The following is a 16,128-nucleotide window of genomic DNA, read 5'->3' as shown; positions in this document are numbered from 1 at the left end:
AGAACCACTGCTTGATAACAGCTGGGGAAAAGGGACAATGCAAACGAGACTCACTGTTTCTTGAGGCAGGTCATGGGACTGACGTTGTTGGCTCTGAAGTTGTGTATGATTGATCGCAGGCCTTCTACCCATTGCTGAGAGAGAAAGGAAAGGATGAGCATTCTTGGTTAGCAGGTCTTGACCAATTGTTCCTGGAAGAAACTGAATAGGGTGGCTTTGGCCAGACAGCTTTTATAGTTTCCTTTAATCAAAATGTAATGACGTCAATAGACTATATAACACTACTTACTACACTCATCTATATTTTGCACACTCATATTTTATCCTTCATTTAAAAAGCTCCCAGGGGAGCTCTGGTGGCCTAGTGGCAAGAAGCTGTACTGCAATCCCAGAGGTACATGGTTCAAATCCACCAGATGCTCTGCCGGAGAAGGAGGGACAATTTCCTCCTGTACCAGTAAGATCTGATTTGACAGTACATGCACAAAAAATAACAATAAAATAAAAAATTTAAAAAAAAACTTCCAATTTTTTTCTCTGTAAAGATAAATGTGGCCTCCACAGTGCCACGAAGTGCTGGCTTGTCACACAGGAATGCCGGTTACTGATGGATTGGTTAAGTTTTCTATTTGCAGCCTGTTTAAATTTAAGCTATTCCCCACCCCCCCACCCCCGCCAGTTGCTGGCAATATTCATCATTTCTAAGCTACGGTATACAGCAAATGATGACATTTTTACCCATTCCCATTTCAGGGTGTGAACACATCAATTTTATTGTGAGGCTCTGGTCCCATTTAAGAGATTATGACAGACTTCACCTGCTTGGGTTTTTCGACAAAGCCTTAAAAAAAAGTCCAAAGTTCCCTCACTGCCAGGTTACCCTGAGCAGACAGCAGAGTGCTCGCATAACCTCTGTAAAAGGACTTGGACCTAACTGCAGTTCATACCACCATCACTCCACGGTGTTACAAGGAAAACAGAAGAAAGATCATAATACACAAAAGTAAAGAATTGGTCACTAAAGGGAATTTTACTAGAAAAGGCTGGTTCACGAAATTAAGGTCAATTCTGCCCTTGAGTTAAAAAAACCACCACCAATGAACACCATCCAAGTTGCTAAAATAATCTCGCCCCCAGCAAAACGCTCTGTATCAAAATGATCCTGTGGGTTAAACAGATTTGTGACCCACAGATATGCCAGTGCTCTATCCTTCTAGGTTTACAGCCTGACTGATGGCTCTATTCTAAGAAAGCAAGGATATTTTAGGATAACTAGCCTTAGTGGCTTAAAGGTAAGGAATTGCACTGCCAATGCAAAGGCACATGGTTCAAATCCACTAGCTGTTACACAGAAGAAAGATGGGGAATCTCCCTCTCTGTGATGCCTTTATAAACCTGCTGGAGGGTCAGCTGAGTTTCCTACTCGATAGTACACAACACCAACATTCACGGAGAGGGGAGCCCTGGGACAGAGTCCACAGGGAGTTAGTCTACCATGCCAAGGCTGAGCCTCTCTGGCAGTTCAAATCCTGGTGCTCCTCAGAAGGCAGATGGACAATCACCTTCTGTATGACTTACAGCCTTGGAAACCCAGCAGTCTAAGCTATGAGTCAGTTTGAATTTCACAGCCATGAGAGAGAGAAAGAAAGTAAGTAACAGATGTAATTTTTATCTGTGCCTCTAATATCGTAGCCACAGTCATGCATGGCTATTAAAATGTAAATAAAACAATAACATAAATACAAATGCACTTCCTTTGCGTCGATTACTCCTATGGCAGTCCTCTAACGAGTCTCTGAGGCTGTAAATCTTCATCCCACAGAGCAAACGGTAGACGAGAACCACTGACCTATAGGTTAGCAGCCTATTATGCACCACTTCACCATGGCGGGAAGATGCATCTTCAGTGCATCTACCACACTTCAAGTGAGTAGCACCCACCCATGTCTTGTGGTCATCAAACCAGTCGGTACATAGGAAGGGCCTTTCCATCCTTGCAGGAGTCCTAACAAGAACAATTACCAGATTTAACTCAGTCAGGCGAGGTAGTCCGACCAGGGCCGGGCATGATGATGGAATTCCAACAGTGTTTTCAACTCTCCTCACTTTGCTTGACATGCACAGATAACACTAAGCAGCTTTCTGAGGAGGTACTTGGGCTGTCAGAGACAAACTTCCTTCCATGACTAAAAAAGGGTATTTTCTTAGCATTGTGAAAAGCCTCCGAAGCCTCACCAAACAGGAAGGTTAAGTTAGGACCCAGAGGGAGGACAAAGAAATGACAGAGCACCCTTAACAGAAACACATCAGTTCTTTTTCATCGTCAGACCTTCCTAAGTCGGGCTAAATACGGCCTCTAGCTCCCAGGGGACTCTCACATATCCTGTTACTGGCCTAAGAAGTCACAGGCCCACACAAGAGTTTCTCAAGTACAGACAGAATCAAAAGCACACATCATTTGGCTGGCATTAACAGGGAAGCATTTTCTTAACCTGAAGGGCTGCGATGTGTTCCAAACCACAAAGTCCGGGGTTCCGTCGTTCCCGGGGCAAAAGAGGCCAAATTTAGAAACTGTTGTGGGCTACTTATCATTCTCATTTAGTTGTTTCTACAAATAAATTACAGGGATGCTGGGCTTTGAGTTGACCTCGCTTACTTTCATCCATCTTTTTGAAAAGTGAAGGACCTTGTTTATTGTGACAGAAAGGTTCTGACCTTTGAAGTAATCACTTCAGAGGCAGCACCAGGCTTTAGCAGGAAATGACCCCTGGGATCCTTGCAGGTCTGGTAGGGCTCTGGTAGGGCGTCTTTCTCCTCACGATGATGAATGTCAGGCCACGGAGCACTTAGCACAGGGCAGGGAAGCAGGGAGGACTCTGTCGCCTGTTCATACATCTGTGACACTGTATCTCGTCTGCTAGTCCACAGCTCTCACACTGTGCTGCAGAAAAGTCCCACCAGAATTTTCTTTCCCTGTGTTATCTCTCATGGGATCTCTGGTGGTGTAGCCTGTACCAAGTTCTGCTGCTGGCCCAAGGGCCAAGCATCTCTGCTAGTTTGACTATATCAGCCAGCTCCAAGGTACAAATATGGGCAATTTCCTCCAGTTCTGAGCCTCAGAAACCTAACGGGGGTGGGAGTTAAGCTATGGGGTCCCCTCAACTCACTCCCATTGAACTGGAACCACCTGGCTTTCTAGCGGGTTTTTAGAGGCTGTAAATCACACGAGAAAATGCTGCCCACTCTTCTGCAGAGCAGCTGGTGGATTTCAACCTCTTACTTTGGGCTGGCAGTGAACTCTTAGCCCCTTAGGTAGCTATAAAAAAGTGGGAAGACTGGAGGGGTGGAGTGGTACTTTTGTGTTTGTTTTAAAACAAACCAAAAAACCCCCCTCAACTCAAAACAGAAACATGGAGGAAATGCCAGCAGGTGTCAGCAGAACCCTAGCTTTTAATTAGAAGGCTATGCTGAGACATTTGCTGCAGAGGATAAAAGACTGCAGCTTTTAAAAAGGATTACATCTCAATATCAAGGAAACAAAAAGTCAAACCACTGGGCCAGTAGGCAGCATCACAATGTTGTTGCTGTTGTTGTTACATGCTGTCAAGCGACTTTAAGTACAATAGCCCTAAACCCTGCGCTATTCTGTGCCAATCTTACTGTCTCTGACACACCTACCCCATTACTCCCGTCACTAAATCAATCCATCTCATCTGCAATTCTTAAGGCCTGTGGTCGAGGCCACCAGCTGCTCCACAGGAGAAGTGTGGGCAGCATCTTCTCGTGTCATTTATGGCTTCTAAACACCCACTAGAGGGCCAGCTGATTCCGTTTGAGGGAGGGTCTTCCTCTTTTGCTCTGTCCCTCCACCCTCCCAAGCATGGCGTCCTTCTCCAAGGACTGGTCCCGCCTTGCAACATGTCCAAAGTATGTCAGATGAATCTTCAGAAGCTTTGCCTCCAAGGAGCAGCCTGGTCTCATCTTCTCTATGACGGACTTGTTTGTTCTCCTAGCAGTCCACGGTATATATTCCATACCCTTCTCCAGCACCACAGCTCAAAGGCATCAATTTTCCTTCTAGCATCCCTAGTCATTGTCCAGCTTTTCAATGCATAGCAAGTGACTGCAAAGACCATGGCCTGTATCAGGTGCACCTTACTCTCCAGACTGACATCAGACAGAATAGGAAGAAAAGACCAAGATGGGATTTCAGAAGAAACTCTGAATATTGTACTAGAGCACCGAGAAGCCAAAGCACAGGGAAGAAATCAAGACATTAAGAAGTTGAACAGAAGAAGATTCCTAAGGGGAGTGTGGGAAGGCCAAGTAAAGATTACTATGAAATGTGCAAAGAGTTAGAGTCAGAAAATCAAAGGGGCCGAACTCGCCCAGTGTTTCTTAAGCTGAAGAACTGAAGAACAAATTCAAGCCTCAAGTTGCAATACTTAAGGATGCTTTGGGCAGAATATTAAATGATCCAGGAAGTATTAAAAGAAGTTGGAAAGAGTATACAGAGTCATTATACCAAAAGGAATTGGTGGACACATGAAATAACGTATGAGCAAGAGCCTGTGGTGATGAAGGAAGAAGTTCAAGCTGCTCTGAAATAACTGAGAAAAAGACAAGACCCCAGGAAATGATGGCATACCAATAATTGACAGCATCATGATAGATGGAAAAAATATCAAAAATGTCAACAATTTCATCTTGCTTGGACCCAAAACCATACCCTTGGCACAAGCAGTCAGGAGATCAGGAGAAGTATATAACATTGGGAAAGTGATGTCAAGGACCATTTCAAAGCCTTGGAGAGCAGTGATGTCAGTTTAAAGAGTAAGGTGTGCCTTTTCCAAGCCATACATTTCATTATCATTATGCCTCCGAGAGCTGGGAAATGAATAAGGATGAGAGGAGATAATTGTTGCCCTTGAGTTGTGGTGTTGGAGTGCTGAATATCCCAAGGACCGTGGAAAGAATAGTTATGTTTTGGGAAAAAGTGCAACCAGAGTGCTCCCTGGGGGCAAGAATGATGAAGCTTAGTCTCATATATTTTGGATGTGTTGTTAGAAAAAGGACATTATGCTTGGAAAGATGGGAGGATGGGGAAAGAGAGAAAAGAATGAGATGTATTGATTCAGTGTCTCTAGCAATGGGCTCAACTGTGCCAGATGATAAGGATGACCTGGGATAGGACAGGGTGCAGATCTGTTGTTCATAGTGTTATTATGGATTATACGCAAATCAATGGCACCCCATAATAACACCAACAGTAAAAAATGAACTAGATGCATAAAAACAACTTTATATGCTTTCCAGACTTAAAAAAAAGCAACAAATATGACTTAAATATGGTTTTCTGAATTGCTGGAAATAAGCATGTACTCCAATGGTCTTCATAAATCCCAGGAGGCAGGGGGCGGGTCCACACTGAAAGAATCATTTCTGTGACATTTGATGGTGACACAGTCCACATCAGCTCAGCTCCCCATTCTCTCGGCCGGTTCCTGTTGTTCTCTCATTTTCAACTCTTTTCTCATTTTGTCTCAAAAAACTTAAAATGTAATGCATCTACAGAACAATGGTGGGTGTGAATGGAATGAAAAGACTGGTTGTAAAAACAAAAAAAATAAAACCCACACAAAACCTGCTTTCTCTGTAAACATAGAAGGAAATGCCTTTGTAGAATAATGAAAAGCAGGACCACAGAAAGCAAAAGCAAAGGTAACTTCAAATCCAACTCTCATATTAACACTTCGCTATTTAGACATAAATATAGAATGTATAGTTGGGGCTCTGGTGGCCTAGTGGCAAGCAGTGGCTCTGCAATGCTGAAGGCATGTGGTTTGAAGCCACAAGTCTCTCTGCGGGAGAAGGGTGGGCAATCTCCTCCCATACAAACTCACTGAAGAGTCAGCTATGGGTCGGCTCTGACTCTGTGGTACACAACAACAACAACAACAACAACAACAACACCACACTAGCTTTTTTCTATGCATGTATCGATTTGTTATTTTAACATCTCTGTTCTTTTATTCAGGGGGTACCCTTTCAGTTCTTGTTCCTTATCTCTACATTTTGCTCTAGAAGATTTGTTCTGTTTAGTCTTTAGTCAAAAAGATTATTTTTAAAGAAAAAAAATGGGTGACTCCCTGTGTCCCCCTTCATGCACGCTGTATAATTTTCATCAAGGGGACAGTTGATTGGCACCCTCTGTAACCTTGGGGTGTCTGCGTCTTTGCTTTCAGGGGGAGGAGAAAATGGAAGCTGGCAGAAGCACCTGCTCACAGGTTAGAGACTCACTGCTCCGTGTGTGGTCCAGCAACCAGCAGTACTAGCTTCACCTGGGGGCCTGTTAGAAACACAACTTCTCAAGCTCTGCCTGTGAAACCAGGTTCGAGCACTGGGACCAGACATTCATGCTTTAACAAGCCTCTTAGGTGATTCTTTTGCAGATTCACGTTTAAGACGCGTAGCTGTGGTGGTGTGGTCTGCAGGAGGGTGTGCTGCTGGCCGAAAGGCCACGCCTCTCTGACAGTTTCCAATCCACCAGCAAGCAGATCAAAGACAATCTCTTCCTGTGAGACTTACAGTCTCAGAAACTCAGCGGAGGTGATGGGCACCCAGGTCTCACAGAACCACCTCGTGGTGACACAGTTTATCACTAGGGAATGGTGATGGTTGTTATGTGCTGTCGAGTCGAGTGCGACCCAAAGTGACCCTATGAAACAGAGCTGACCCCTGTCCTATCCTGTGCCAGCCTCACAATTTCTAAAACACTCAAGCCCACTGTGGCGGTCACCTTGTCAATACACTTGGTTGAGGTTCTTCCTCTCCTTCACCAACCCTCCATATTCCCAAGCACCATGTCCCTCTCCAAGGAATAGCCTCTCCTAGCAACGTGTCCTAAGTATGTAAAACACAGCTTTATCATCGTTCCTTCCAAGGAGCTCTCTGGCTGCACTTTGTCCAAGACGTTTTTCTTTGTTCTTTTGGAAGTCCATGGGATGTTCAGTGCCCTTCTCCAACAAAACTAGGGAGGCTAACGGGTTATAATTCAGGAAGGCAACCGGATACAACTCCTCAGTGAGCACAACTCAAGTGTATGTACTGGCCCTTTGACCTCCGGGCTCACAGCTTAGGTCTCAGTCCTGCCAATTATGGCACCTCCCCCAGTCTTCAAGCAAGTGGAGAGGAAGGCCCCCGGCAGGCCCAAGTCAGCTGTGCCTCACACTGGGCTCTGGTTCTTGGCTGAGGCTGCCAGACGTGCTGCTCTAACTGGTGCAGGAATCTCTGGCCTTGACGGAGATGCTGTGTTCCCTGCTTCTTCTTAGTTAAGATTTTCATGTTCTCCTGCTAAATCTGTTCAACTGAAACTTGGTGGGAGGGAAAAAAACAGATTGAGACCCTATTGTTTAGTTTATGTACACCCCAGGTCAAGTTACCACACAGTCAGATGGTCACTCAAAGCTGGTGGCTAGAAAAGCTGTACTGAACAAGAGGCCTACGACACAACGGCTGGGAAGTCGGTTCCGGCTGACAGCAACTAAACATCAGCTCTCAAAGGCTGCAAACCTTTATTGTTGTTGTTATGTGCCGTTGAGTTGCCTGCGACTCATAGCAACTCTAGGTACAACAACCCTAAACTCTTCTCTATCTTGTGCCAATCTTATTATCTCCGACACACCATCCCCCATTACCCCAGCCACTGATTCAATCCATCTTATTGAGGGTCTTCCTCTCCTGTGCTGTCTGTCCCTCCACCCTCCCAAGCATGGTGTCCCTCTCCAAGGACTGATCACACCTTGCAACATGTCTAAAGTATGTCAGATGAAGCTTCAGAATCCGTGCCTCCAAGGAGCAGCCTGATTTCACCCTATATAGGATGAACCTATTTGTTCTCCTGGCAGTCAATGGTATATTCAACACTCTTCTCCAGCATCACAATTCAAAGGCATCAATTCTCTTTCTATTCTCCCTAGTCATTGTCCAGCTTTCTGATGCATAGCAAGTAATTGTGAAGACTGTGGCCTAGATCAGGCTCAACTTAGTCTCCAGACTGACATTGCTGCTCTTCAGTACTCTGGAGGGAACCCTGACAGCAGATTTTCCAAGTGCAATTCATCTTTTAATTTTCTGGCTGCTGGTACCAAGAGAGCTGATTATACAGCCAAGCAAACTGAAGCTGTTAACAATCAATCTCTTCACCATCTCTCATGATGCTGCCCATTGGCCCAGTGGTGAGAATCTTTGTTTCTTGATGTTGAGCTTCAATCCATATTGAAGGCTTCAGTCCTTGACCTTCTACATTAAGTGCTTCAGGTCTTCCTCAGTTTCAGCACATAGGGCTGTGCCATCTGCGTAATGCAGATTGTTGATAATCTTCCTCAAACCTGATGCCACATTCCTCCTCATAGACCCCAGCCTCCCAAATGTTGTTCTGCATGTAGATTGAAAAGGCAGATAGGAGATAACCCACATCCTTGGTGTACACCCTTTCCAATTTTAAACCATGCAGTCTTTCCTTGCTCTTTTCTGATGGCTGCCTCCTGACCCACGTATAGATTTAGTATAAGCACAAGTAAGTGTTCTGGGATTCCCATTCTTCTCAGAGTCAGCCAGTTTGTATGATCCACACAGTCAAATGCCTTTGCACAGTCAATGAAACACAGATAGACATTCTTTTGGTACTCTCTGCTTTTAGCCAAGAACCATCTAACATTAGCTATAATATCCCTAGGACCACGGCCTCTTCTAAATCCAGGCTGGACTTCTGGCAGTTCTCTGTTGATGTGCTGTTCCAGTCGGTTTTGGATAATTTTCAGAACCTTGCATGTGATATTAATGATTTTGTTGTGTAAACCTTTACGGAAGGTAAGGACTGCTCTCCCTCAGAGCTGCTGGTGGATTAAATTTGCTAACCCCAAATAACCAGGCTCTCTAAAGGCATGCCCTACGTTATGAATGTCTGACTTGGGATGACTCCTACTTCCCGTCTTAGTTACCTTCTTGTTGTTGTTGATTGCCATCGAGTCGAGCATGACTCACTGCGAGCCTCTGAACAAAAGGCCTGAAGCCTTTCTAGAACTATCGTCATTTATCAAAGTTCACAGAGTTTCTAGAGCCATGTTGCTTAGGAAGTGTGGTGCTGCTATAATGTACACCATAAATGGACTGCTTTAACAGACATTTATCACTCACAGCTTAGGAAGTTACTAGTCTGAATTCAGGGTGCTGGTGGCAGGGAAGGTCTTCTCTCTGTCTGCTCTACAAAAGGTCTTTGTCTCCTTTCAATATCACAGGTGGACCTGATATTCCTTAGAGATGAAGTACGTTTCCTGGTATTAATTTCCCCTCCAATTTAGATTTTTGGTGCAGCTTCCAGCGTTGAAGGACAGGCTCAGCTTCTGACTCCTCTTAGTGTTGTCGTTGGTAAGTGTTGTCAAGTCAACTACAAGTCACACAGAAGTTCAAGTCGAGTATGACTCATAGCAACCCTTTAAACAACAGCTGTGAACGCTGCCCTATCCTGTGTCATCCCCATCACCTCTGATACACTGAGCCCCCTGCTGAAGTCGCTGTGTCAATTTATGTTGTCGGATGTCTTCCACTCTTTCGATGACTTTCCACCTTCTGTCCCTTTTCAAGAACCAGCACCTCCTAAGACATGCCCAAAATATGTGAGGTGAAGGCTGCCCCTTTCCTAGGACGTATTTGTTTGTTCTTTAGGCAGTTCTGGTGCCATTCTTAGTGGCAGCTAGGTGCATGCTTCTCTGTTCGCTTCCCTCTCCTTTCATCTTTTGTAAGATAAAAGGTGTAGCAGGCCAGACCCCAGGGGACCTCGCCTTACATTGGATCAGGGCTGAGTTAGGGGGCTACATTCTACACTAACCTCCTTACACCTGATTGGCGGATCCATCACATCACGTGCTGATAATTACGTGATTACACAACCACCAAACAAAATAATTACATAACTGCCAACCCCCTAGATTCGTAGTTCAGCCAAGGTGACGGATATTTTTGGAGAACACAATAGCTGACACCCATTGATGTTATGTAAATTTGCCCTCATTTTGCAATGACTCATGGGAGAAAGAGGTGGCAGGTGGCCAGCATGAAGACAAACAGCCTTTCTGATCCTTATGATCTACACGGCTACTTCGAGTCAGAGCGGACATGACAACAAGGGCTATTGGATTTAGGTGGAAACAAATGAACTGACCCCTACTCAACTCATTTAGCATGTTTTTTCCCCTTGCTACACATGCAGCTTCATTTATTTATTTTATTTTTTTCTTTTCTTGTCGTGTACTGTGGAATGAGATCCGACTGGCACAGGAGGAGATTGCCCCTCCTTCTCCAGAAGAACATCTGGTGGTTTTGAACCGCACACCTTTGGGATTGCAGTGCAGCTTCTTTGCCAGTAGGCCCCCAGACTTCCCTTACATGTGCAGCTTTAAAACCACTGAAAAGGTTTCCAGGCCTTTTTGTTATTGTTGTTGTTGGCACTAAAGTAAGCTACATGAGAACTGTACATAACTCTTAGGATTTACCTAAAAACTTAACTAAAGACACACTTAAAAACACATCTCCTGGGCACCCAAAGACTGTATTTCTGAGAAATCTCATCACACTCCCAATTCTCAGGGTAAGAATCTGCCTGTACTTTAAATTCCTCCTTAACTTCATGCAGGAACAAATTTTCTTGATTTCACCCTAAATGTTCTAGGTCACTTCTTGGGTAACCAATTGAAGCTACTAACAATGTTCTTTGTGCTATACCTCAGTGTTCTCTGATGTTCATGAGAGCAGTAAGTGCATGGGGCATCTTCTCTGTAGACTGTCACCCTGCAAGCCGCCCACGTCCCCAGGTGAGGATGACCGTACTCCCTGACCACATGTCCAGGAGCCAGGTCCAGCCTGAGGTTCCTATGAGAGAGCAATCTCTTTAACATACAAAGATCAACGCTCCTTCCTCACAACTCAAGCCACAGCTTTCCAGTATCTCCTTGGCCCATTCTAGGTAGACAGCAAGCATTAAGAGCACTCAAAGCGGGCCACCGGCATAGTCTAACTCTTTAATTTTACAACAACAACAACAAAATGCTCATCCAAGTCTCCTCACTCCTCCTGCTTTTTCAGCTTCTGAATCTTCCCTCTGTGTTTCTTTTTCTAGAAACTGTCTATTCCAGACATTACCAAAATGTGAGCAAGCAAGCATATTCTTCCTTTTCTGGGTACAATCTCTCTCCTTTTCTCTCTTTTTAAAAAAATAGAACTCCCCCGCCCCCCCCCCCGCCCCCCCGTCCTTTCCCATCACAGAGCTGCCTTTATTAGTAGTTTGCTTGGGGATGGTGATGTGGCCCAGGTTGACACTAATTTAAAATCATTTCTTTGAACTTTCAAGTGCTCTTCAAAGCAACTAACCTGTAAGCACATCTATTATCTTTAGCACCTAGAATCTTTTGTTATGTATTTGTCTTCTTCCTCCCACCTCACTCAAGATGCCTTAAGTCTCAAAGGAGAAAGTGACTTCAGGACTCACACAGTCCAAGCCCCTTCTTTTCAAATCAGGAGAAGGAGGGCCACATGTTTGAGCTGATTTGCACAAGGCTGTTGTGTTGACAGTTTCTGTCATGTCAGCTGGGTCTCATGGGGATCCTTCACAGAAAGCCTAGTTCCTTCTGTTCCTTCCCACAGCCACCCCGTGCCTGATCTCACTGCTGCAGTCACTGTGTCAAGCCATCTCCTTAAGTGTCTTCTTTTTGACCTCAGTTTATCAAGTATGATGTCTTTCTCAAGTATGATGTTTTTCTCTGATTAGATGCCCAAAGTATATGGGTCAAAGTTTGGAATCCAGAAACCCTATGAACCTGGAGAGAGGATGAAAGGCAACCAAGCATGGAGGACTCTCCTTCATAGGGTCACTATGAGTCGCCTGCAAAAATAACATCGAGAGAGAGAGAGAGATCGATCAGCTGGCCCAGTGGACAGAACGTGATGCTACCAAGCCAAAGGTGGGTGACTTTTAATCTGCGGCCCTCGGGCCTGTCTTTCATTGTTTTTGTTCAGACACTCCTCTAGGTCGTATAGCCCTGGTGTACAAGTTGCCATACAGTGGTCACTTGTGGTGGCTGTGAGGCTGAACGCTGTGACACTGATGTGCCAAATGTGTTAATGGTTGGCTACCCAATGTGGACAGAGAGTGGGGTGGAGCTCCCCAATGAAAACAGCTTGGAAGGAGGAGTGGCATCCACTTCCATAATAGCTTGCCTCCAGAAACCCTATGAACCTGTAGAGAGGATGAAAGGCACACAAGCATCAAGGACTCTCCTTCATAGGGTCACTATGAGTTGCCTGTGACTCAATGGCACTTAACAACAACAGGTTTAGGATGACTAGCTAAATAAAAGAACATACTGGCATTTTCATTTAAAATGGGATGCACGTGTCAAAGGATCCGTAGCAATTACCTTAGTGTAGATGCATTTAGTACGTACATTCATGTTGCAGACTGTCTGACGCTTAGAAGTAAGGTTCTGGGCAATCCACAGATACGCTTGTCATTTGGACTAGATGTTGTTGCTGTATAGCACTGAGTCACTATCAACTAATAGGTGACCCTTGAGTGGATGTTTATGGCCTCCAGAGGCTATAAACTGCATGGGAGGAGACTGCTCATTTTTCTCCCACAGAGCAGCTGGTGGGTTCGAACTGGGTGCGTTTGGGTTGGCAACGCAACTCCTCACCCCTGAGGTCACCGGAGCACACATAACAATTAGAAGAGCAATTATCTGTGAATATTTTAATATCAAAAGGTTTTAGGTATGAAATCCAGTGGCTTATGGAAAACACACCACCAGCAATCTAGCTAGTGCGAAGTTCTTATTTCACTAAGTGAAAATGGCTGGAATTTAAGTGGCTCATGTCCCTCTAATGAGGGCACGTCACTGTTGTTCACATCACCGCTATTTGTCTTCACCTGACTCCTTTAAAAGGTTCTGTCTCCTTGACTGCTGGAGGCATCTAAGTTTCTGCTCCTAGCACTATAGGCTTGATGGTACATAGATAGAGCCGATGGCAGAGCTGGGAGAGCTGTCATGGATGAGATGCTCAAGTCCTGGGACTGGACAGGCGGTCTGCAAAGAGCAGAACCAGAACCCAGAGAACGAAGGGGGAGGCGGAAGATGAAAGGGCTGTGGGAAGCCCTAGAGCCAGAGTCCACCTACTTCACAGGCCCCCTGAGGAACACAGACCTCCTCGGTCCATGCTGGATGGTTTCTAAATTCAACTCGGCAACAAAAACAAATGAACAGCATTAGTTTTGTTTGTCACAAAGCATGCACCCAGGTGGGACGGGGCACTGAGAGCTTAAAAAGATCCACCTACTCATCCGCTGTGACTCAAAGCTCTGCCCTTAGCAAAGTCTTCTAATGCCCCTCACTGATTTGTTTCCAATTAATGCAGAACCATTTAAAAAGACAAACATGTAAGAAAATGTCCATTTTCAGTCTTGGAAATATGAAAAACAAAACCAGAAACATCATCCAGCACATTATCCCACATTTAAACCTAGAAACAATGGGGGCTTATGCAGAGAAGGAAATGTCATCATTAGTGTATCAAGGCCTGCTTGATCCACCGGGAAGTTTGCATTTAGAATTGAGCTACTTGGGGCCAGTCCTGTCTGGTAAGCCTGGGCAGCGGATGAGCTGAGCTAATTCAGGTTCTATCAGGTTTCTTTGTGCATGGCTTCAAGTCAGAGCCAACTCATAGCTGCTCCCTCCCCCTCCCCAGTGGGTTTTCGAGGCTGTAAATCACAGGGAAGAATGCTTGTCTTTTTCCCTTGGAGCTTCCAATGGACTCAAACCACCAAAGAGAGCAGCCTCTGACTCAGCAGCCCAACTGCCTATGGACAGTTGCTGTTGCTGTGTGCTGTCGAGTCACAACAGACTCAGAGCTGACCATTCAGAAGGTTTCCAAGAGTTGTAAATAGTACAAGAGGAGAATGCCCATCCTTCTCCCATGGAGCAGCTGGTGGGTTTGAACTGTGATTCCTTGGGGTTCCAGTGTAGCTTCTTATCACTAGGCCACCAATCAGGTATAGAAATTCTATCAATGAGCTTTCTCATTTTGCTTTTTCTTTTCCCCCCTCAGCATGGCAGTGGGTCTTACCCTTGATTCTGTACTGGAATTTTGCACTTGTGTGGGTTTATAATTCAGTTTCCAGTTTTCAGTCAGGGTCTGAGGAACTATACATCTATCAAGTACCCAAAGAAGGCTGGTGATAGAGAGGTTAATATGCACTTGACCGCTCACCAAAAAGAGGCTGCAAAGAACCCCCTGACGTCTATCCATGGAAGAGTGATATGTCAATGTCAATCTGCTTCTGCAACAATATACAGCCTTGCAGCCTTATGGGACAGTTCTAACTCTGACCTGTGGGATTACCATGGACCAGAATCTACTTGACGGTAAGAAGAAGAATTTCCTCAACACTGTTGAAACTGCTGGTGTGGTGAGCACTCTTGGAGAACCACTAGCAAATGTACTTCAGGAAATACACTTTCAGTACACGGCTCTTTAAAAAAATTATCTTTGCAGGTGCACTTCAGTGAACCCGAATCACTGGCTAGGCCAGTGCTGTAGGTCTTTGGAAGTTTCCGGGTGGTGAAAATAGTTAAGCAAGAAAATACTAACAGAAAGGTTTGGCCTTTTGAATCCCCCCAGAGGTATCCTGCGAGAAAGGCATGGGATCTGCTTCAGAAACGTGCCCATCTTGAAAGCAACACCGTGAAACTATTGATGCATCTGGTGGTGATGTTGGAAAGAATCACCTGTGTCTGTGTCCATGTCCATGTCCATGTCCATGTCTATGTATATATGCTGCTGTCCCTCTACTTGATGAAAGGTTATTCGGGTTCTACAATTGTTAATTTTGGTTTATCTGTCTGTCAGTTAACCAAATGAGTCTTCATTCTTTTGCTGCATCAGAATCACAAGGAAACAGATTCTTCAGTTGTACACTAAACATTTCAGATTTAGGTCTAAATAGATCAGATAATTTGCATTTCTAAGAAGCCCTGTGTGACACTGTTGCCTCTGACATAAATCCTTTTCTGAGTACCACTGGGCTACACTGCACCCTGGTGGAAGAGGTTAAAGAACCTGGCTACTAGTAATTTGGTGCTTCGAATCCAACTGCTACTCTGGGGGGGGGGAAGCTAAGTCAGTTTACGTTTGTGAAGATTCCCAGCTCTACTGTGCCCTGTTGCTGTTAAGGGCCATGGAGGAGGAAGTGACTCATAGCTGACCCTCCCAGGGGATTCAGAGGCCTTATACTGCCTGAGAAGAGATTTTCCACCTTTCTCCCATTGAGCGCTGGCGAATTTGAACTGCCTGCCTTTGGGGTGGGAGCACAACTCTTAACCACTAGGGCACCAGAGCTCCCTCCACTCTGACCTGCATAGCCCTTCTGACTTGCAGTGGACCTGATGGCATAGTTTTTGTTTTGGTGGTTAGGATATCAAAAGTGAAACTGGACGGGCAGGACAGGAGAGGTGGGAGACTCTACATTGATTCTAGAAGGGCTTGATTACAAATACAGAAATTACTTTCTTTAAGATCAAAGAATGAATTCCCTCTCTACAAATCAACAAAGTAGACCTTATTAAAAACAAACTAAGCCAAGCTTAATGCCATGGAGCCGATTACAATTCTGATCCACAGCCACCCTCAAACCGGTGTCCAAAACACTGGGTGCTGGCATGAGTAAAAGAGCTACTCCACATAGTAATTAAATTCCATTTTAAACCAAGTTGCAATTTAGCCTAGAGTCTCCCTCTGCTCCCGTGCTTCTGACAAGACAATTTAATTTCTTCCAAAAGTTTACCTACTTGGAACAAACAAAAAGAGCAAGAGTTGAAAGTTTAGCCCTGGGCTAGGAATTTGTTTGTGAAAAGTTATTTGTCAAGAATGGTCATGTAGTATTGTGTGAGGGCGAATACTTTTAGTCAACATTGTCCTAGGAAATAAAATTAATGATGTTAAAAAAAAAGGAAAGCTCTGAAATCTGCCTCTTATTGCTGGGACCAGCAAACAAATCCGCTTTGGAGGTACAGCAGTGCC

The 16,128-nt window shown here is 44.8% G+C and overlaps 1 protein-coding gene across 3 annotated transcripts in view; it reads right to left on the bottom strand.

Annotated features, from left to right (window-relative positions):
* Window positions 1-16,128, bottom strand: part of PLCB4 (phospholipase C, beta 4) — a 193,243-nt gene that overhangs the window by 117,025 nt on the left and 60,090 nt on the right. For all 3 annotated transcript variants that reach the window (XM_006894242.1, XM_006894241.1, XM_006894243.1), the window contains exon 5: window positions 55-134. In XM_006894242.1, coding sequence (XP_006894304.1) covers window positions 55-134 — 80 coding nt within the window. The remainder of the gene's footprint in view (window positions 1-54; window positions 135-16,128) is intronic.

Source organism: Elephantulus edwardii, unplaced genomic scaffold (assembly GCF_000299155.1).
Source record: "Elephantulus edwardii isolate Elephantulus edwardi_28Jun2011 unplaced genomic scaffold, EleEdw1.0 scaffold00138, whole genome shotgun sequence".
Lineage (NCBI taxonomy): Eukaryota > Metazoa > Chordata > Mammalia > Macroscelidea > Macroscelididae > Elephantulus > Elephantulus edwardii.
The sequence above is the reverse complement of the archived record's forward strand: the minus strand, read 5'-3'. Positions and strand labels throughout refer to the sequence as shown.